Genomic DNA, 23679 nt, shown 5'->3' on the forward strand with positions numbered 1-23679 from the left:
CAGTGAGGAAGGGACGGATCCGGTCTAGGGCTTTGTCATCGATGCCGGTGCCATGGAGTGTCGTGATTAGGGTGCAGTGAGAGACGGTGTCAAAGGCAGCCAAGAAGTCGAGGAGGCTGAGGGCTGCTGTTTCTTTCTGGTCGAGGAGGGAACAGATGTCATCGGTGGCAGAGAGATAGGCGGTCTCAGTGCTGTAGTTGCTTTGGAAGTCAGATTGAGAGGAGTCCAGGACGTGGTTGGCTTTGATGAACTCAGAGAGTTGGGCATTGATGGCCTTATCGATGACCTTGGCTGGTAAGGGGTCTAGGGAGATGGATCTGAAGTTCTTGAGGTCTGTTGGTTCGGCTGACAGTTTCTTCAGCAGGGGGTTGATCTCGGCTTGTTTCCAGTTGTTGGGAAAGTGGCAATCTCGCCGAGTTGGCAAAGCAGCGCGCAAGGTAAATTGTTTTATTTATTTATTTACTTACCTTACTCCGTTCTGCCGTATGTTAGAGTCTACTACCCCTCCACCCTGCCCCTTCCCCGCCCCGCCCTGACACCCCACAGCACTTCTTCAGCAAGCCGCCACTGGCGATGCCTCCTCCGGGTCCGTTGGTGTGATCTTTGTGGGGGATCTTGTAGCCATCAGGAATGGAGATGGGATGTCCGGGCCTGAGCCAGGGTTCGTCCAGGTTTCCGTGAGGAAGGCGATGATGGGGGGGACGTAATCAAGGAGGTCAGAGATTTCTGTGGTGTGTCTGTGGAGGGAGCACGTGTTGAGGAAGATGCAGCTGAGCTGGTACGGTGTGCAGTGGGTCAGCCGGTTGGCAGGTGGAGCAGGAGTGTGCTGTTGGGTGAGAGTACAGCTGCAGTTTCGGCAGGAAAAAGGTACTTGGGTGGGCTTTGGTGACACGAGGTGGCAGGCGGCATGGCGTCCTGTATTGAGGGTGAGGAGGGTGCTGGTGTCGTATCATTGAAGGTTAAAAAATCAGGGTCCGTCGTGCTGGGCGCGGTCCAGGCATGAACGGAGGCAGACGGGTTTGCCTTTGGCATGCCGGCGGCGCGCCCGCTGCACGTGCCTGTCATTAAGTAGTGTGAGGGGTAGGGCTGGACAGCTGGGAGGTGGGAGGCAGGAAACGCGGTGCTAGCAAGGGGGCGGGCCGTGACGGTCGGGCAGGGGCACGGCGCAAAGAGAGAGAAAAACAGAAAAACAGCAAAAAAAGGGTGAAGAGAGAAATTAGCATTAAAATAGTGCAAAGAGTCAGAAAGCAAAAGGACAGAAGGCAGATCAGCAGCAGAGGAAAGATGCTCCCCACAAGACCACCTGGGATGAGGTGCAGGCAGGAGCCTGCGGGTGGAGGAGAGCCTCGAACCACCAACCAGCGAGAGTCAGAAAGCCTGCAGGGGGCAGCAGCTACCAGGTGGAGCTGCACAGGATGGGAAGCAGATCACTGACAAGGTGGTAGAATGGAAATAAAGTGGTATTTGCACTGCTCGTGGGTGTGGGGACGCCAGTGTCTCATTAGGCCTCTGCCCAGGGCCGTCTTTACAGCATTATAGGCCCCCGAGCAAAGCACTGCACCTGGCCCTGCCTACACAACCACTCACAGGAGTAACAATGTTTAACGGAAAATGAGTGTTAAATTCTGCTCATCATGGGGCCCCTGTGATCATGGAGCCCCTGGTCAAGGGCCCAGCATCTCCATGCCTTAAGGCGGCACTGCTTCGGCCATTGTTGCAGTCCTTCCTCGGCTGCCTCAGCTCACAGGCCTCCTGCAGCAGTGGTATGAAGAGCATGGCACAGACAGAGTGCCCTTGCGTCTGTGGAGTTGGGAGCAGACAGGAAGTGAGTGGTTTGGACAGGGCCAGGAGTCTTCATGGAGGGTCTTTATCCACGAGGACATCTTCCGGTGCACAGTGCTGATGCCATATTCTTGAAACGTTGAGAAAGGATCCACAGCCAGAACAAGAGAGAATGAAACAAGTACACAACTTTATCAAGACTTAGGAGTCACACACAAACAAATCTGTCCTCATCTGGGAAAAGTCAGTGGACAAAAGGGTCTGGTGATGAACACGTGGCCGCTCTACATTGAGGTCAATCTGGTCGTAAACATAAGGTTACCACCGATCAGAAATGTTTAATGCCTTTCAGGGATGTACAAAGGTCTGCTTGTCAGACAGACATGGTTTTACAAGGGCAGAGCTCGCTGCTAGGCGTGCAGAGGCATGGGCAGTATTAAACCCCACAGAAGGGGTGGGAAGTGTGCTTTCCAAGCCGTGGCTTTTCTCTCACCCTTTTCCAGCTGCAGCTCCTCCGTTCAGGCTGAGGAGTGTCACCAGACTGCCAGAGAGCCAGCAAATTCAAGTATGAAAAATAAAATAATAATAAAGCAATTGTCGGTTTGGTCGGCTGTCTTCGGATGGCCAGACCGACATGCGCACTTAGATTTCTCCGGCAGCAGGTAAGTAATCTTTACTTGTTATTGTCCCCTGCAGTGTCCCATCACTTTTATTTGTCAGCAGCCACCACTGTTTTCCACCCTGGAAATAGTCAGAAATGTACTCCAGCCAAGAGTAACTACCGATCCAGGGCGGTAAGGGGAACGGCTCACCCCCAGGCACACTCAGCTTGTAAGTAAAGGGTGGCATATTATCAAGCACGGCGTTAAAATTATCGCCACTTTAGCGGCAGAAAACTGCCGCTAAAGCGGCGATAATGGGCTTGGTAATATGCCGCAGAGAATTCCAATAGAAGCCCATGTTGACACCAGAACATGGGCTTCTATGGGAATTCTCAAGGGCATATTATCAAGCCCATTATCGCCGTTTTAGCGGCAGTTTTCTGCCGCTAAAGCGGCGATCATTTTAACGCCGTTTCTTGATTATATGCCCCGGGGTTTCTACATGGAGAAAAATGTTTTACCCATGGATAAAAAATGAGCTTTTCCACCGGAGTCCCTTTTGCTCCTGTGCAGAGTTCCCTTCTGTGGAATGGAGCATTCATAAAAAAATGGACATGACATTCCCAGCACCTGACACAGCTTTCCATGTGTACTTTTGGGAATGTTGGTAAATACCAAAAAAAACACAGAAAATTAAGTCCAAGCAGAAGTGGACATCTAAGCCTCTAATATAATGTCTTTTTATGTTGTGAAAAGGGCTAACAGTGTTTTAACAACGGGAATCCTCACTCACCTGGGGTCCAATGAGAAGCAGCGAGGTGTGAGGATCAAGTTCGGACTGGCCCTACCACGCATAGGGCGTTTCCCAAAAAAGGCTGGAAGGGTGGGGCCCCGTTTTGTTTCTGGGGCCAGTTTTGTTATCACTGTACTGGGGTGCACTGTGTTTTTTAAATTGTTGCGGGTTTAAAAGCACCCGCTGCAGAGTTCCTTTTATATCCAGCAGTTTTCAGGCAACAATGAAAAGGTCGAGCTAACTCTGGTGATTGAATTTCCTGCTTGAGAGAGATCTGAGTTTTGTCTAGTGGCAGTTTTGACTCCTCTAAAGTAGCGTGGAGCGTTGACATGCCTGCTCCAAAGAATGTGTATTATGCAGATCACCGAACAGTATTTTTATGTGCATGTGGGTTACTGCTTCTGGCACAGAGATCCTTTTGTTAGAGTGCAGTTAATAAGTTACAATCGTAATCTAGCACAGCGAGCTGCATGCAAACTGCATGATACAGGTTGAAAAGTTACGGTTTTTTCTCAGTCTTTCATTATCTTAACATTGTTAAAAAGGTTTGTTTGGGTAGAAATAAATGATTATTAGTAAAGCCAACCCTAACCACTGTGTTCGGTTTTGAATCCCGAGTTTGTGCATGTCCAGACCCAGCACTCTTGAAAACGCCTGCCAGTACGGATGATATTTGGATCCTACACCTTGTAGTCCCCTTTTTCTTACGCAGCATTTTCTATACACTGATTTACACACGTGGGATTCGTTGCCTCTGTGTGTGTGTGGAGTAAAGTGCTCCGGACACCCTACACTGATATGAGAGGTGTGTTGTATTCCCCTTTGGTTCCCCCCTTGGTACCTTCCGTCCACCCCTTCCCTTTATTCCCTTTTAGAATGTCCGGGAGCTCACCTTAGAATGTTGACGGTGAGCCTCGGTCATTTGAGAGCGGATGACCTGAATAAAGTGACTCCTCTTTCTTCATACATCTGTGTCATTTGCGGTTTACAATACTGGCGACGAGGATGGGATACGAACCCACGCGTGCAAAGCACAATGGAAAAAGTTAAGAACTTTGGGAAAAATGTGGTGCAGTTGGAGGATGGACAAATCTGGAGTGGGGACAGATTGGCTACGTAAAATCTCCTCATTTTTTTGAAAATGTTTTCTTTGTTAGTTATGGGTAAGGAGATGTGTGGTATTCCCCTTTGGTTCCCCCCTTGGTACCTTCCGTCCACCCCTTCCCTTTATTCCCTTTTAGAATGTCCGGGAGCTCACCTTAGAATGTTGACGGTGAGCCTCGGTGATTTGAGAGCGGATGACCTGAATAAAGTGACTCCTCTTTCTTCATACATCTGTGTCATTTGCGGTTTACAACAAGGTGCTTCGAAACAAATGAAATACACGTGAGAGATGGGCTATGGGGAGATGAGGGGCTCTGTTGAAGGGTGGTAGTGAGTGAATCTGTGGAGGAGGAGGTCATTACGGGTAAGGCACCCAAACGTACTGTCACACCGAGCGCCACCAGCGCTAAAGCCGGACCTGCTGTGCCGCTTATCAGGGGGAGGATGCTAAAATCCCTCAAAATGGACTTTCATTGTGTTCTCAGCTTCTTGGCTGTGCTTAACAGTGAATGTGTGCTCTTATGTTATATTTCAATTCATGTTTCATGTTTGACATTTTATTTTTTCTGTTCTCTGTAAGAATGTCTGTGGGTATGACTCGGTATCCTGGTGCGCTGCAAGGTCATCCTTTACTATGCTTTAAAAGCTAATGGAATTAATATATAATGACAAATGTGCTAGAATGCGCCAGTTTTGCAATTTTTTTGCAAAAGTTCTCAAATTTTCTTGTGCGGGGAAAACCCCCTCAAACCCGCCCTTGCAGTGGTCAGTCTCGCTTGCTGCGCTCGCTCGCCACGTGCAGCACCGGGGCTGGTCTGAGAAAATGTGCCAGGGCTGCTTTGGGTTCCCTGTCCGGCCCTGGTGAGGATCATTGCTCTACTGGAGGCTGGAGGAAGGTCATTGCTCTATTGGAGGCTGGAGGGAGGTCATTGCTCTACTGGAGGCTGGAGGGAGGTCATTGCTCTACTGGAGGCTGGAGGGAGGTCACTGTACGGGAGTCTGGAGGGAGGTCGCTGCACTGGAGTCCAGAGGGAGGTCGCTGTACTGGAGTCCGGAGGTAGGTCGCTGTATTGGAGTCCGGAGGGAGGTCGCTGCACTGGAGTCCAGAGGGAGGTCATTGCTCTACTGGAGGCTGGCAGGAGGTCGCTGTACTGGAGTCCGAAGGGAGGTCGCTGCACTGGAGTCCAGAGAGAGGTCGCTGCACTGGAGTCCGGAGGGAGGTCGCTGCACTGGAGTCCAGAGGGAGGTCATTGCTCTACTGCAGGCTGGCAGGAGGTCACTGTACTGGAGTCCGGAGGGAGGTCGCTGCACTGGAGTCCAGAGGGAGGTCGCTGCACTGGAGTCCAGAGGGAGGTCGCTGCACTGGAGTCCAGAGGGAGGTCACTGTACTGGAGGCCGGCGGGAGGTCACTGTACAGGAGTCCGGATGGAGGTGCTGTACTGGAGGCCGGCGGGAGGTCACTGTACTGGAGTACGGAGGGAGGTCGTTGCACTGGAGTCCAGAGGGAGGTCACTGTACTGGAGTCCAGAGAGAGGTCGCTGTACTGGAGTCCGGAGGGAGGTCGCTGCACTGCTGTTCAGAGGGAGGTCGCTGCACTGGAGTCCAGACGGAGGTCGCTGCACTGGGGTCCGGAGGGAGATCGCTGTACTGAAGGCGGGAGGGAGGTCACTGGGAAGGTCGCTGCACTGGGGTCCGGAGGGAGATCGCTGTACTGGTGACCAGAGGGAGGTCACTGTACTGGAGTCCAGAGGGCGGTCGCTGTACGGGAGTCTGGAGGGAGGTCGCTGCACTGGAGTCCAGAGGGAGGTCGCTGTACTGGAGTCCGGAGGGAGGTCGCTGTATTGGAGTCCGGAGGGAGGTCGCTGCACTGGAGTCCAGAGGGAGGTCATTGCTCTACTGGAGGCTGGCAGGAGGTCGCTGTACTGGAGTCCGAAGGGAGGTCGCTGCACTGGAGTCCAGAGGGAGGTCGCTGCACTGGAGTCCGGAGGGAGGTCGCTGCACTGGAGTCCAGAGGGAGGTCATTGCTCTACTGCAGGCTGGCAGGAGGTCACTGTACTGGAGTCCGGAGGGAGGTCGCTGCACTGGAGTCCAGAGGGAGGTCGCTGCACTGGAGTCCAGAGGGAGGTCGCTGCACTGGAGTCCAGAGGGAGGTCACTGTACTGGAGGCCAGCGGGAGGTCACTGTACAGGAGTCCGGATGGAGGTGCTGTACTGGAGGCCGGCGGGAGGTCACTGTACTGGAGTACGGAGGGAGGTCGTTGCACTGGAGTCCAGAGGGAGGTCACTGTACTGGAGTCCAGAGAGAGGTCGCTGTACTGGAGTCCGGAGGGAGGTCGCTGCACTGCTGTTCAGAGGGAGGTCGCTGCACTGGAGTCCAGACGGAGGTCGCTGCACTGGGGTCCGGAGGGAGATCGCTGTACTGAAGGCGGGAGGGAGGTCACTGGGAAGGTCGCTGCACTGGGGTCCGGAGGGAGATCGCTGTACTGGTGACCAGAGGGAGGTCACTGTACTGGAGTCCAGAGGGAGGTCGCTGCACTGGAGTCCAGAGGGAGGTCGCTGTACTGAACGCGGGAGGGAGGTCACTGTACTGGAGTCCAGAGGGAGGTTGCTGTACTGAAGGCGGGACGGAGGTCACTTTCCTCGAGTCCAGAGGGAGGTCACTGTACTGAAGGCGGGAGGGAGGTCATTGCTCTACTGGAGGCTGGCGGGAGGTCACTGTACTGGAGTCCGGAGGGAGGTCACTGTACTGGAGTCCAGAGGGAGGTCGCTGTACTGAAGGCGGGAGGGAGGTCTTTGCTCTACTGGAGGCTGGCGGGAGGTCACTGTACGGGAGTCCGGAGGGAGGTCGCTGCACTGAAGGCGGGAGGGAGGTCACTTTCCTCGAGTCCAGAGGGAGGTCACTGTACTGAAGGCGGGAGGGAGGTCATTGCTCTACTGGAGGCTGGCGGGAGGTCACTGTACTGGAGTCCGGAGGGAGGTCACTGTACTGGAGTCCAGAGGGAGGTTGTTGTACTGGAGGCTGGCGGGAGGTCACTGTACTGGAGTACGGAGGGAGGTCGCTGCACTGGAGTCCAGAGAGAGGTCACTGTACTGGAGTAGGGAGGGAGGTCACTGCACTGGAGTCCAGAGGGAGGTCGCTGTACTGGAGTCCGGAGGGAGGTCACTGTACTGGAGTCCAGAGGGCGGTCGCTGTACTGGAGTCCGGAGGGAGGTCGCTGCACTGGAGTCCAGAGGGAGGTCACTGTACTGGAGTCCAGAGGGAGGTCGCTGCACTGGAGTCCAGAGGGAGGTCGCTGTACTGAAGGCGGGAGGGAGGTCACTGTACTGGAGTCCAGAGGGAGGTCACTGTACTGGAGTCCAGAGGGAGGTCACTGCACTGGAGTCCAGAGGGAGGTCGCTGCACTGGAGTCTAGAGGGAGGTCGCTGCACTGAAGGCGGGAGGGAGGTCACTGTACTGGAGTCCGGAGGGAGGTCACTGTACTAGAGTCCAGAGGGAGGTCGCTGTACTGAAGGCGCGAGGGAGGTCACTGTACTGGAGTCCAGAGGGAGATCGCGGTACTGATGGCGGGAGGGAGGTCACTGTACTGGAGTCCAGAGGGAGGTCGCTGTACTGAAGGCGGGGGGGAGGTCACTGTACTGGAGTCCAGAGGGAGGTCACTGTACTGGAGTCCGGAGGGAGGTCGCTGCACTGGAGTCCAGAGGGAGGTCGCTGCACTTGAGTCCAGAGGGAGGTCACTGTACTGGAGTCCAGAGGGAGATCGCGGTACTGATGGCGGGAGGGAGGTCACTGTACTGGAGTCCAGAGGGAGGTCGCTGTACTGAAGGCGGGGGGGAGGTCACTGTACTGGAGTCCAGAGGGAGGTCACTGTACTGGAGTCCGGAGGGAGGTCGCTGCACTGGAGTCCAGAGGGAGGTCGCTGCACTTGAGTCCAGAGGGAGGTCACTGTACTGGAGTCCGGAGGGAGGTCGCTGTACTGAAGGCAGGAGGGAGGTCACTGTTCTGGAGTCCAGAGGGAGGTCGCTGTACTGAAGGTGGGAGGGAGGTCACTGGGAAGGTCACTGTACTGGAGTCCAGTGGGAGGTCGCTGTACTGAAGGCGGGAGGGAGGTCACTGTACTGGAGTCCAGAGGGAGGTCGCTGTACTGAAGGCGGGAGGGAGGTCACTGTACTGGAGTCCAGAGGGAGGTCACTGTACTGGAGTCCAGAGGGAGGTCACTGCACTGGAGTCCAGAGGGAGGTCGCTGCACTGGAGTCTAGAGGGAGGTCGCTGCACTGAAGGCGGGAGGGAGGTCACTGTACTGGAGTCCGGAGGGAGGTCACTGTACTAGAGTCCAGAGGGAGGTCACTGTACTGGAGTCCAGAGGGAGGTCGCTGTACTGAAGGCGGGAGGGAGGTCACTGTACTGGAGTCCGGAGGGAGGTCACTGTACTGGAGTCCGGAGGGAGGTCACTGTACTGGAGTCCGGAGGGAGGTCACTGTACTGGAGTCCAGAGGGAGGTCGCTGTACTGAAGGCGGGAGGGAGGTCACTGTACTGGAGTCCAGAGGGAGGTCACTGTACTGGAGTCCGGAGGGAGGTCGCTGCACTGGAGTCCAGAGGGAGGTCGCTGCACTTGAGTCCAGAGGGAGGTCACTGTACTGGAGTCCGGAGGGAGGTCGCTGTACTGAAGGCAGGAGGGAGGTCACTGTTCTGGAGTCCAGAGGGAGGTCGCTGTACTGAAGGTGGGAGGGAGGTCACTGGGAAGGTCACTGTACTGGAGTCCAGAGGGAGGTCGCTGTACTGAAGGCGGGAGGGAGGTCACTGTACTGGAGTCCAGAGGGAGGTCACTGTACTGGAGTCCGGAGGGAGGTCGCTGCACTGGAGTCCAGAGGGAGGTCACTGTTCGGGAGTCCGGAGGGAGGTTGCTGTACTGGAGTCCGGAGGGAGGTCGCTGTACTGGAGTCCGGAGGGAGGTCACTGCACTAGAGTCCAGATGGAGGTCGCTGCACTGAAGTCCAGAGGGAGGTCACTGTACGGGAGTCCGGAGGGAGGTTGCTGTACTGGAGTCCAGAGGGAGGTTGCGGTACTGGAGTCCGGAGGGAGGTTGCGGTACTGGAGTCCGGAGGGAAGTTGCGGTACTGGAGTCCGGAGGGAAGTCGCTGCACTGGAGTCCAGAGGGAGGTCGCTGTACTGAAGGTGGGAGAGAGGTCTTTGCTCTACTGGAGGCTGGCGGAAGGTCACTGCACGGGAGTCCGGAGGGAGGTCGCTGCACTGGAGTTCAGAGGGAGCTCGCTGTACTGAAGGCGGGAGGGAGGTCACTGTACTGGAGTCCAGAGGGAGGTTGCTGTACTGAAGGCGGGACGGAGGTCACTTTCCTCGAGTCCAGAGGGAGGTCACTGTACTGAAGGCGGGAGGGAGGTCATTGCTCTACTGGAGGCTGGCGGGAGGTCACTGTACTGGAGTCCGGAGGGAGGTTGCTGCACTGGAGTCCAGAGGGAGGTCGCTGTACTGAAGGCGGGAGGGAGGTCACTTTACTCGAGTCCAGTGGGAGGCAGTGAGGGGGATGCCGACTCTGCTGCAGTTCCAGAAGGAAGAGGTTATATTTCTATCCCCCAATCAGAACATAATGTGAGTTTTGTCTGTAGCAAAATTTCTTCACTGGTTTTGGATTATACGTGTACGCAAATTATCCCTCATTTGACAATATGGTCGTCTTTTTATTGACGTTTCTTTTTTTTCTTTTAACATAAATTATTTATTGATTACTGGATATTTTAATTCAATATTTATTTGAAACACTGCTACTGTATATGCAATTTCTGCAGTTCTTGTTATGAATCTGGTCCATTATTGTTTATTGCTTCTCACTTATTTTTTATCTTGTGTATTGTTCTTTGTCTCTAATGATGAAAATTCGAAATAAAGACTTGAAATTGAATTGAGTTTTGTCTTTCTTTTTCTAGCCAAAGATTTCATTCGACACCTACTGGAGCGAGACCCGGAGAAGAGACTGACGTGTGAGCAAGCTTTACAGCACCCATGGTGAGTTCACACTGCTGTCTCGTGGGGGACCTGACTGGAAATCTCCTGGTCACACTGGCTCTGCTGTTCAGGAGTCACTGGCTTGAGAGGACATGTCTTGTTTCTTAAGAGGTCTAGACACATTACTAGCCATTGTTCAAAGCAAGTTTGGAAAACTGCCTGGGAATGCCTCTGCTGGTGCTGGTGGGTCTTGTTAGACATTGTAGAGACACGTGGGCCCATAGGCTCTCTCAGAGTGTTGCTAGTATGGCTAGCATGTATCTCAAAAAAAGGGGGAGAGAAAGAGGATTGTACCGGTTCGTCCTCCTAAGTCAAATGTATTGAATCAAAAACAGAAAACCCAGTAAATTTATACTTGATACCTTTCTTGAGTCAGAAAAAACACTGTTTTTCTTGTAAGACACTCACCCACTAGGGTTACCTCTTGGTGGCATGCTTCATCATCGGGTCCATCTCAATCTGCTGTGGATCGGGGCATGCTACGACCAACGAACTACGTGGTAGCACTTGCTGGGCTTTATGTACTGATAAAGAAGATGTAAATGTCTAGAAAGGGAGGGAGTGGAGAAAAAAATGCCTGGCTAGTAGGTACATCTATTTTACTCCTGCCTCGAGTCGGTATGATTGAAAATTATGGGGTTGTTAGGAACGCAAGATAGATAATGTACCTGTGATCCTATAGGTCAACATGTTTCGAGCCATGCGCCTATGGCTCTTCTTCAGGATCAAAGGAACCTAATTCCCTGGTACCACTCCTGTATGATTAATCACTTAAAACGCGCTACTTGAATGCTACGCCACTTATTGAAAAATACATACATATACCACCCAATTGGTGATCTTTTTTTCTGTAGAAATACAAGAGAGAAGGTTAGGTATGTATCAGCTCTACATACTTCGCTGCACCATTGTGTGGGCAAACATGTTCAGTGAAATATAGTAATAATCGAGCACTTCCAGTGAGGTTACAACTGACAGTGTCAAGACGCAATGCTCTTAAAAATGTAAAGTATTAGGAATGTAATAAATCAAATTTGAAATAAAAAAATATTTGTTTTAGCATCCACATACCTATACAATGCCTTAATAGGGCATCACAGTTCCACCGGGAATGGGTGGCCTGCTGTCACACTCTGTGCGGTAAAAAAAGAAACCAAAGCAAAGGTAGGCCGCGCGAGCTCTGGTTAAAAGCTTGTAATGGAGTATACTCATGTTTGGAAAAACAGGTGGCAATAGTACCGGTCTTGGTCGTATAATGCAATGTTGGCCGGTATATGCATATTTTTAAAAACACAACCCTATATTGGGTTTTGTGCACGGTGTTTAGGCGCCATGTCGCACTCCTGGATGCCATGATCTAATGTGACGGAAAAAATTAAGTTCTATTCAGGAAAAAATGGCACACCATGTGCCCAATAGTTGGGAAAGACATACCGCATCAAGGTGAACCCTCTCTGTTTTGCCTATGTGGACTGTGCCCCGGGCACCGCATCTCACCGATATGTGTTTCTCTGGGTATTTTGAAGCGAGCGCAGATGTGCTGCACTGTGTCAATGCTCGCATGTGTGTATAAACTAGACCGCTCACAATTGGATAGTCGTAGAGTACGGCACAGGTCTGGTTCCGTGTAGTATTTCTTTCTTGTCATTCTTTTTTAGAACCAAGGTAATGCATTACAAGTAGAAAAATATCAAAATTATTATTTGGCCATAATCAGTCATAATCTGGTCTGATTTGGAAAAAAGAAATGGATTTTCAGGTAATGATAAAGGTTGAAGAAAATACAAATTGAAAATTAAATATATATATATTTTAGTGGGCTAAGTTTGGTGGAGGATTTAGCTAATCATGGCAAAATGCTCTGGTAGTATTATAAGAACCTGCCCCACAGGATTTTCTCATTGAGGCCCATGATTATAGCTTGAACACCCAACATTGTTCCCTTTCTTGCAGCTTTCTTTCGGAATTTGTAGCATCCTTTATTTGTTTCTAAGATCACCCACTGTCATCGCATCCCCATCCCAAATTTCTGACATGTTCGCAAATTCTTGTCTTAATCTTCCTTGTCGTCATGCCTACATAATGAAGGTTGCATGAACAAATTACAAAGTATATCACACCTTGGGTATTGGAATTTGTCAGATTCCTGCGTTGCCACATCATATTATTGTTAAAAACAACTGTTTTCGTTGCTTTTGTGAGGTGGCATACACTACAATTGCCACAGGGGTAGTGGCCCATGATTGGTGTCATTAAGCTTTCTGTAGTTTTTCTTGAAGTTGTACGAGGGCGGGTATGTACTAGCATATCTTTCAGACTCTTCCCTCGTCTGTGGGAGAACATTGGGCGTGGTATGGTCGAAATTCCACTGTTCAGTATGCGCCAATGTTTCTAAATGATTTTTGTCACCAAATTTGACGCTATGTTGAAGGTACTGAAACAGATAGTTCTTGTGTCTTCATTGGGTTGTGGTTGTTGCCGGGGTTCCCACAAGATATCCCTATTGTTGTTTTGTGCATATTTTTTTAGCTTGCAACACAATTCTCCTTTTGGTCCTCCAGTTTCCTAGCTTGGTGGCTGGGTTGTATTTTGAAGTCCTTGAGTTCTGAGCAGTTCCTTCTTAACCTTAGGAACTGGCCAAAAGGCAGATTCTCTCTTAGATGCCTCGTGTGGAAGCAGTCATATAATAGAAGGCAGTTCTTCGCAGTGGACTTCTCATGAGTGTTGGTTTTGAGTGTGCCATCAGCGGCCACTATATTCACGTCCAGGAATACCAGTTCCTTTCCGCTCATTGTATTAGTGAACTTGAGAAATGTGTTCTGTTCATTTAGCCAGATTGAGAAGTTATTCGCTGCTGTTACATTCCCTTCCCAAATCACAAGGCCATCGTCAATATATCGTTTCCATAATTTGATGAATTGAAGGAAGGGGTTTGGTTCATGGAGGAATTTGTGTAATTCCAAATGATGTACGTACAAACATGCTATACTGGGGGTAAAGGTACTCCCCATGCTGGTCCGTGTTGTTGTTGGAAGAGTTTCTCCTCAAATCTCCACTTGCAACATTCCATTACAAAATTCCTCGGTGTTCAAAAAAGCCACTCTTCTTCAAAAAGAACTACCTCGATGATAGTCAGAGTTTCTTGATGTGGCAGGCTGGTGTAGAGGCTTTCGATGTCCAATCCAATCAGGATGTGTTGTACAGGGTCAAACTGTTTATCTTTCAGAAAAGTGCTCCCACATAGTTAGTTGGTTATAGCACGCCCGAACCACAGCGGGTAGGGATGGACCCAATGGTGAAGCATGCCCCCAAGGGCTAACCCTGGGGAGTGAGGGTTTTACAAGAAAAACAGCGTTTTTTCTGGCACAGGTATACATTTGCTGGGTTCTCTGTTTTTGATTTAATAGTATGGCTAGCAGCTTAGGGCCAGCAAAACTAAAATTAGTCTTAAATGTCAGCTACATGCAAATCCCATCCACTGAGGAAACCTTAGAACCAGTGGACCTCAGGGAGGTGCCGAGCACAGGTGGAGTGCCGGCGAGGAGCTTGTCATTAGGATCCGACTTTGAGGTAACCATGGTGAAGGCTGTCCTTAGGACCAGCGCTTCGGGATAACTGTGGTGGAGGCTGTCCTTAGGACCAGCGCTTCAGGGTAACCATGATGGAGGCTGTTGCTAGGACCAGCGCTTCTGGGTAACCGTGATGGAGGCTGTCGCTAGGACCAGCGCTTCTGGGTAACCATGGTGGAGGCTGTCGCAAGGACCAGCGCTTCTGGGTAACCGTGGTGTAGAAGGTCGACTCAGATATTGGGGATTCTTCTCTCACTCCAAAATACCAACTTCTTCTCCATATGGGGTTCCATAGATGGTGAGCCCAGACTCATTCCGACTTGTGTTGCTCTAACAAGCGATTCACTGCCAGAAAATGGCGTCTTTGAGGAGGTGTTTGGTTCTATCAATTCAAAATTACAGGGCAGTGTTTAACAGCCCAACATTGAATCATCTCAGGCGCGGCCTTTCTTCATTGGGGGTCTGCGCTGCTTTAAGAGGATTTGGGTGCAGCATGGTAGGTCTCGGCTCTGACATGGTGTGGTTGGCTGGTGCTTTGTTCAGGAAGGTGCGTTGTCCGATATGAGAAATATAGGGGGACAACTTCGAGAGATGTATTCCATGCAAAAAGGTTGAGAGGAACCACTTCCGCTACAGCAGTGACAAACAGACTAGATCCCTTTGCCTTTACCCTAGTTACGAGAAAGCAGAAGACACACAATTGATGGACGGAATGCAGAACAAATCAAAACATTCACCCCCAGTCAGGAGTTCTGGGTTAAATCCATTGTTCTTTTGCTCATCAAGCCACCCCAGTTTAGACCTGGTCATATGCAAATCAGCCTTGACCCTGTGCCTCATGGGAACAGTCCAGCCCGAACTAACAAGCCAGGTCCTCCCTGGACTGGAATCAAGCATCCTAGGACCGGTTTTGGGGTCACACCCCTCTTCAGCCAGGATAGCTTGAATCTAGTGGCACAGTGAGCCCGGGACCCGCGTCTGGGCATACCTTTCGCACTTAGGGCGAGAAAGCAAAAGACACACAATTGATGGACGGAATGCAGAACAAATCAAAGCATTCACCCCCAGTCAAGAGATCTGGGTTAAATCCATCATTCTTTTGCTCACCATGCCACCCCAGTTTAGACCCGGCCATATGCAAATCAGTCTTGACCCTGTGCCTCATGGGAACAACCCAGTCTGAACTGCCAAGCCAGGTCCTCCCTGGACCAGAAACAAGCATCCTAGGACCAGTTTTGGGGTTTCACCCCTCATCAGCCAGGATAGCTTGAATCCAGTGGCAGTTCAGGCTGGACTGTTCCCATGAGGCACAGGGTCACGACTGATTTGCATATGGCCGGGTCTAAACTGGGGTGGCATGGTGAGCAAAAGAATGATGGATTTAACCCAGATCTCTTGACTGGGGGTTTGGGCATTCATCAGCACTGTATAGGCCTCTCTGCTATCGAGGGGCATCAAAGTATTGATCAGAGAAGTGTGAAGCTTATAAATATACTGGATTTCTAACTAGTGGTCAGGGGTCAGGTGTGTAGATCTGCATGCCCGAAGACCCATCTTTCTTGGGTCTAGCATTTCACCTCTACGGATGGACCAGGGGTCAGGTTCTCTCCACTACCTGTGTCCTCACCATGCACGCTTCCTTCCAATAGAAGATGCCCCCTGGTCCATCCAAAGAGTTGAGATGTGAGACCCATGGAGAGGGGTCTGTAAATTTATGTTGTTGAATCCATAATAACGTGCGCCCCTTGACCATCACCCGTCAGGCACCACAAATCACGCTTAAATATAGGGGGGGCAACTTCGAGAGATGTATTCCATGCAAAAAGGTTGAGAAGAACCACTTCCGCTACAGCAGTGACAAACAGACTAGATCCCTTTGCCTTTACCCTAGTTACGAGAAAGCAGAAGACACACAATTGATGGACGGAATGCAGAACAAATCAAAACATTCACCCCCAGTCAGGAGTTCTGGGTTAAATCCATTGTTCTTTTGCTCATCAAGCCACCCCAGTTTAGACCTGGTCATATGCAAATCAGCCTTGACCCTGTGCCTCATGGGAACAGTCCAGCCCGAACTAACAAGCCAGGTCCTCCCTGGACTGGAATCAAGCATCCTAGGACCGGTTTCGGGGTCACACCCCTCTTCAGCCAGGATAGCTTGAATCTAGTGGCACAGTGAGCCCGGGACCCGCGTCTGGGCATACCTTTCGCACTTAGGGCGAGAAAGCAAAAGACACACAATTGATGGACGGAATGCAGAACAAATCAAAGCATTCACCCCCAGTCAAGAGATCTGGGTTAAATCCATCATTCTTTTGCTCACCATGCCACCCCAGTTTAGAACCGGCCATATGCAAATCAGTCTTGACCCTGTGCCTCATGGGAACAACCCAGTCTGAACTGCCAAGCAAGGTCCTCCCTGGACCAGAAACAAGCATCCTAGGACCAGTTTTGGGGTTTCACCCCTCATCAGCCAGGATAGCTTGAATCCAGTGGCAGTTCAGGCTGGACTGTTCCCATGAGGCACAGGGTCAAGACTGATTTGCATATGGCCGGGTCTAAACTGGGGTGGCATGGTGAGCAAAAGAATGATGGATTTAACCCAGATCTCTTGACTGGGGGTTTGGGCATTCATCAGGACTGTATAGGCCTCTCTGCTATCGAGGGGCATCAAAGTATTGATCAGAGAAGTGTGAAGCTTATAAATATACTGGATTTCTAACTAGTGGTCAGGGGTCAGGTGTGTAGATCTGCATGCCCGAAGACCCATCTTTCTTGGGTCTAGCATTTCACCTCTACGGATGGACCAGGGGTCAGGTTCTCTCCACTACCTGTGTCCTTACCATGCACGCTTCCTTCCAATAGAAGATGCCCCCTGGTCCATCCAAAGAGTTGAGATGTGAGACCCATGGAGAGGGGTCTGTAAATTTATGTTGTTGAATCCATAATAACGTGCGCCCCTTGACCATCACCCGTCAGGCACCACAAATCAGGCTTAATCGCAATTCTTAAAGGAGGAGACGCAGTATTACTAAAGACCGAGGCGTAAAAGCGGTGGTAGCATCAAGTGATCGAGGAGGGACCTCGAAGGCATCGCTGACGTGAAAAGAGGAGTCTCAGACGCTGGAGGCATCTTGACCAGGCCTGGCTTTCCTTTTACAAACTATTATGATCTGGTAGTTCAGTGAGATTGATTCAGGTGTTGTCATCCTCTCTCTCCACAGGATCTCTGGTGACACCGCTCTCGAGAGGGACATCCACGGATCAGTCAGTGAACAGATCCAGAAGAACTTTGCACGGACCCAGTGGAAGGTGAGCATGAAAAGGAGTTGCATGGGGGGCAGTGGAAGGTATGTGGGTGAGCACCGTAGAAGTGCCAGGGGGCGTAGGTACCATGATATCTTGGTTCTTGGACATCACCCCCAGTGCTATACATGTCTGGGGCCCTAATGGGCTCTCTATATCTGCCCATGATGACCCGTTGAAGGACCCGGAAGAGGTTGGAGGTGGTGGAAGTGCCATCTTCCTTCTTGAATGTAAAATGAGGGATGGCATGCTGTCTCTGTAATAATTGGCGGGATGACCATTGCTGAACACTGTTTATCGCTTATTTTGAGGAAAGTGTCCTGGTTGGAGGTAGATGTAAGAAGTTAGAGTCCCCAGAGCATTTTAGATGCCCCAATTAAAAGTCAACTGAGACCTTACATAAGAGAGGAAGGCAATGAAGGCTTTCAAGTTCTCTAGGAGACAACAATGATGTTCCAGATAAATATGAACAAAATGTGTAATATTGATCCAAGGAGGCGTGCTGTCTTGAGAGGGTGGAAGTAAGATAACCTGTCCTGTGGGTCATTACACAACCGAACACTGAGGCTTTAATATCATGTTACCATAATAATAAAAATACTGACAACCAAAGTATTGTGATGGTATGAGTATATTTATTTATTAAGCAAACACAAGGGGATGATGGACGGAGCACTGAAACTTTACAGCCATCGCCCCCAGTCACAGATCTGGGTTGAATCCATCATCATTCTTTAGCTCACTTCGCCAGCCCAGTTCAGACCCCGCTATATGAAAATCAGTCTTGACCCTGTGCCTCATGGGAACAGTCCAGCCCGAGCTGCCAAGTCTTCCCTGGACTGGAAATAAGCGTCCTGGAATTGGTTTCGGGGTAACACCCCTCATCAACCAGGCTAGTTTGATTCCAGTGGCAAAGTGAGCGAGGGTCCCACGTCCAGGCATACCCTGCCAACTTAGGGTGAACAAAGAAAACACAAGGAGATGATGGGCGGAGCACTGAAACTTTTCAGACACTCACCCCCAGTCACAGATCTGGGTTGCATCCATCATCATTCTTTAGCTCACTTCGCCACCCCAGTTCAGACAAAGCAATATGCAAATCAGTCTGACCCTGTGCCTCATGGGAACAGTCCAGCCCAAACTGCCAAGCCAAGTCTTCCCTGGACCAGAAACAAGCATCCTGGGACCGGATTTGTGGTAACATCCCTTATCAGCCAGGCTAGCTTGCATCCAGTGGCAAAGAGAGCAAGCGTATTCTCAGATGTCTCACGGAAGGAAGGCAGAAGCTGTCTCAAGAGGTCACTTAGGAAGACTCCCCCCCCTCCCATCCCTGTATAAAACTGTACCTCATATCACAAGAAGCACCAGATATTCACACAATAGCTCGATAATGCCTCTTTATGTGATATCGACCAAACACTAGAACACAGACTTCTGCAAACAAGGGTAGAAATAGACAGCTTGACAGCCTAGCAGCGGCACAGAGACAGTCACACTTGGCACCTCCACCAGGAATTCCGCCCTCTAGTGCATGCACAATGTTTCTACATTCCTATGTCGGAGAGACAATCTTGGGAAGGTGGTCAGCAACCCCAAAGCCGCCTCAGAGTACTCACACTGCTGGTCAGTCCAACTGTAATAAGTGACAATTCCCTGAATATCTCTCCTTTCTGTGTTGCAGCGCGCTTTCAACGCCACGTCCTTCTTACGCCATATTTCCAAGATGGGCCACAGCGCGGATGTTGAGGAGGCACCGGCAGAGGCATCTCCAGGAGAGTAGCGCATGAGACGTTGATGGGAGGTGAGTACTTCCTTTGTTTGTTCGTATACTCTCCTGCCGCCGACTGAGTCAACATGGAAAGGGTCTCAGAATGGAACTCAGTCTTCTGTTGGCCTCTCAACAAGGAGGTTACAATCAGGAAGAGGACTGGCATTGATGTAGGTGCCCTCTGCTCTGGCTGGCAAAGGAGTGATGTAGCCCCTTGAGACCCTTACGGGTGAGTAGTCACGCTTTACAAGCCCCTTGATTGATGGATTGTTCCTTGATGGGACTGATGACAACGCCAAGACGCCTCTGGCATTCATTGTGCTCTACAAGTTCCTTCATTCCTTCATTCATTCATCACCTGGTTTAGAGGATGGTGGGATGTGGTGATGGGCGTCTGCTTTTCCATCCATGACTCGGGCCATGCGCATGCCCTATGTAAAATGAAATGGATCGTCCATCTTCAGCCAGGTGAAACCACTCTAGCCACCTGCTGTGTCATCCCACTGGGGAACCTCCTCTCCGCACTGCGGGGGCTCCGTTGCCCGGTTCCTGTGGCAGAGCTCCCTCTGTGAAAGATCACCATGGAAAGTGCGGAGTCACTAAAGTGCTGCGAAACAGCTCACACGTGTACGGGACACTAGAATCTAGGCACCCATTTTTGGTGGTGGAAAACAATCACCCAACACAGGCATTGGTGGATTCTCCCCTTCAGGGTCTTTGGAGAAGAACCAAGTACTCGTCAGATGGGGAGCCCTTCACCATATGCACAGCTGTAGGATAGTTATGAGGATGCTCAATGACAGGCAAACACCAACTAGTAAGGCAGGGACATGCTGAGGGTTTTGATTCCACAAAGAGTGTCCTCACCCTCTCATGAGAGCGCACTCCATCCCTCTATGCAACAGCACTGTGGACCCAGGTCTGGGATGGCAGAGATGGCAGCTGATGGGAGCGGGTCCGGATCACTGGTACAGCTTCCAACATATCAAAGTTCTAAGGAGGCTCCTGTACTAAGCACTCTGGACGGAGACGAGATGGAAACGGTGGTTTAATTAGTAAATTTGGGAATACATCCATCTTCAAGGGGGCATAGAAGTAACTAACTCAATGGAATCAGACTCCAGTGACCTCATCCCATTCCATATTTCACAATATCAACCTTCTAACCTACACATCACCACACATCTCCCTTTTTATATAACAAAAATAAATGTACCATAAAATATAACATATATCTTCTCCCCTTTTTTCCAAATAAATAACTTTTCCCTCGCCAAACATTTCCCTTTTTATAGACTGGAATAAATATAACAAGGATTTTCTTTATAACAACATATAAAAACTTGTACCCTCAAAGAAATAAAAAACAAAAATCATGACACATCTGCTGTGAACAATACAGAAAACATTGCAATTTCAATATGCAATTAAATCCTGCCATTTCTTTGGCACAGCTTTAGTGCGTATGCTTTTCCTTGTTGGAGTGATCGCCTCACCATCCGTTGTATTCTTATCTGCTCTTTCACATGTAACAAAATCAGCAGGAGTCAATGCCACACAAGTGATACTTCACCAGTTCCCATCAGACAACTTCACCAAATTATTCCTCAACTCACATACCTGAACAGGATCTTTAAATTTTGAGAATCCTTTCCCAATCATAAGAGGATTCTTAACACGCACCCAGGCTACAACTTTCATTTTGTACTCTCTTCTCAGTCTGGGTCCTACTTTCCTCCTTCTTTTTAAGTTGGTTGAATTAGACGTACCCTCTGCACATTTCCACCAATTTCCAACACTCTCTTGCTTAGGTATCAACTGAATCATCCAATAAGGACACAACTCTGTAGCAGCTTTCCTTCTACTCATCAATTCAAAAGGGGACTTCCCTGTCACAGAATGAGGTGTAGTGCAGTAAGACCACACTAACTCCTTAATAGATTCACTACATTCATGTTGATTCTTATGGTAGCATGTATACATTCCACTAGTACCTTGTTAAAACGTTCTACTTTTCCATTGCTCTGAGGATAGTACAAGGAAGTCCTTAAGTGTCTTATAGCACATTTATTCAAAACTAAAGTCATCTCTGCAGAAATAAATTGAACCCCATTGTCCATTAGAATTTCTTCAGGTAATCCTTCTCTAGAAAAAATTATTTGGAAACAATCAATCACTTTCCCAATGGTAGGTTCAGAAACTGGTTCTACTTCAACCCATCTAGCTAGATGGTCCACCATTACTATGAGATGGATGTATGACGTTACAACGCACACTTTTACAACGCATGCACTTACAACGCATTTTTTACAACGCATAATCCATTACAACGCATGACTTTACAACGCAGGACACTACAACGCATTTTTAAAAAATACCTTTACAACGCATTACCATTACAACGCATACTACCTTTACAACGCATACCATTACAACGCATAATATTAAATTACATTTAAGGTAAGTATTAGATAGTATAGGGGTAAAAATTACTATTCTAACTCCAGGGGGTGCAACAGTAAGGTAAGTGTTGGATAGTGTAGGGGTAAAAATTACTATTCTAACTCCAGGGGGTGCAACAGTAGGGTAAGTGTTGGATAGTGTAGGGGTAAAAATTACTATTCTAACTCCAGGGGGTGCATCAGTAGGGTAAGTGTTGGATAGTATAGGGGTAAAAATTACTATTCTAACTCCAGGGGGTGCATCAGTAGGGTAAGTGTTGGATAGTATAGGGGTAAAAATTACTATTCTAACTCCAGGGGGTGCATCAGTAGGGTAAGTGTTGGATAGTATAGGGGTAAAAATTACTATTCTAACTCCAGGGGGTGCATCAGTAGGGTAAGTGTTGGATAGTATAGGGGTAACAATTACTATTCTAACTCCAGGGGGTGCATCAGTAGGGTAAGTGTTGGATAGTATAGGGGTAAAAATTACTATTCTAACTCCAGGGGGTGCATCAGTAGGGTAAGTGTTGGATAGTATAGGGGTAAAAATTACTATTCTAACTCCAGGGGGTGCATCAGTAGGGTAAGTGTTGGATAGTATAGGGGTAAAAATTACTATTCTAACTCCAGGGGGTGCATCAGTAGGGTAAGTGTTGGATAGTATAGGGGTAAAAATTACTATTCTAACTCCAGGGGGTGCATCAGTAGGGTAAGTGTTGGATAGTATAGGGGTAAAAATTACTATTCTAACTCCAGTGGGTGCATCAGTAGGGTAAGTGTTGGATAGTATAGTGTAATATTATGCGTTGTAATGGTATGCGTTGTAATGGTAGTATGCGTTGTAATGGAATGCGTTGTAAAGGTAGTTTTTAAAAATGCGTTGTAGTGTCATGCGTTGTAATGTCATGCGTTGTAATGGATTATGCGTTGTAAAAAATGCGTTGTAATGGTAGTGCGTTGTAAAAGTTGCGTTGTAAAGGTTGTTCCCCCTATGAGATATATCATACATTTGGGCAGAATTTTATATGGTCCCAAGAAATCCACCCCTACATGTTGCCAAGCTTTACCTGGACATAAAGTCAATGACTCAACATGTCGTTCTGTTACTAAGACTTTATCACTTACTTTGCACTTTACACAATTTCTTACAAAACCTTCTATTTCACTCTCCATTTGTGGCCACCAAAACTTTCCCTAACCTTTCTTTTCATTACAGTTGAACCTAAATGACAATGATGAGCCAATTTAATTATGCATTGTCGAAAACAGGAAGGTGAAATCAATTTATCACCACACTAAGATTCCGCTTTATATGGATAATTCTTCTGAAATTTTCCAGAACATTTGTAAATCATACGACAAATGTTTCTCTTTTGGCCATCTAGATTTCACCAATGTAACAACTTCCCTCAAAATGCGATCTTCCTTAATGGCATCAGCCCAATTCTTACCACACACATTGACATCTCCTACATAAGCAATAAAGCATTCCTCAACTTCCGACTCCCATTCCAAATCTTCAGAATCCTCAATTTGAAGTCTGGACAAACAGTCGGATGTTGAATTTTCCCCTCCAGGAATGCACTCCACTGTAAATGTATATTGCAATAATTTTGCTGACAATCTGGAAATTTTGGCTGTAGTGCATTTAACTTTTTTTCCTGAAAGAATATTAACTAATGGACAATGATCAGTCTTTAATACAAATGGTCTTTCCCATAAATACGCTTTAAACTTCTCCACACTCCACACACACACCAAAAGTTCCTTTTCATTCACTGAGTATTTGCGTTCTGTTTGTCTCAATGTTCTAGATGCAAAACCTACAGTAAATTCATGACCACCTTCTGTTTGTGATAAAACCACACCAAGTCTATACTCACAAGCATGAACTGTAACTACTGTAGCTCTACCTTCTAAAAATGGTTGTAGAGCTGGAGCATTCATGATTCCCTCCTCAATGGTTTTAAATGTTTGCTCACAAAGAGCAGACCACACAAATGTCGTTTTTTTTTTTAAATCACCCCGAAACATTCTGTCAGATTTTGACATAAAATTCACTGAGGCCTAAAAACGAAAGTAATTGCTCCTTGTTTTTAAGAGGAGGTGCATCTACTATACTTTTCATAAGACAAGGTTTTGGTTTCACTCCTTGGTTGGAAATAACTAAGGGTGGGCGTAGTTCGCGAAGTAGCACTTCGCGAAGCTACGCAAAGTGAAGTTCGCACTACGCGAGCTACGCGTAGCACTTCGCGAACTGCGTAGTAACATGTTCGCACTGTGCAAGATGTT

At 48.9% G+C, this 23679-nt stretch overlaps 1 protein-coding gene across 9 annotated transcripts in view; it reads left to right on the forward strand.

Annotated features, from left to right (window-relative positions):
* Positions 1–23679, forward strand: part of PNCK (pregnancy up-regulated nonubiquitous CaM kinase) — a 486583-nt gene that overhangs the window by 455550 nt on the left and 7354 nt on the right. For all 9 annotated transcript variants that reach the window (XM_085629799.1, XM_085629804.1, XM_085629806.1 and 6 more), the window contains 3 exons: positions 10222–10300; positions 17094–17181; positions 18857–18976. In XM_085629799.1, coding sequence (XP_085485925.1) covers positions 10222–10300; positions 17094–17181; positions 18857–18955 — 266 coding nt within the window. In that variant the 3' untranslated portion in view covers positions 18956–18976. The remainder of the gene's footprint in view (positions 1–10221; positions 10301–17093; positions 17182–18856; positions 18977–23679) is intronic.

Source organism: Triturus cristatus, chromosome 10, assembly GCF_964204655.1.
Source record: "Triturus cristatus chromosome 10, aTriCri1.1, whole genome shotgun sequence".
NCBI lineage: Eukaryota > Metazoa > Chordata > Amphibia > Caudata > Salamandridae > Triturus > Triturus cristatus.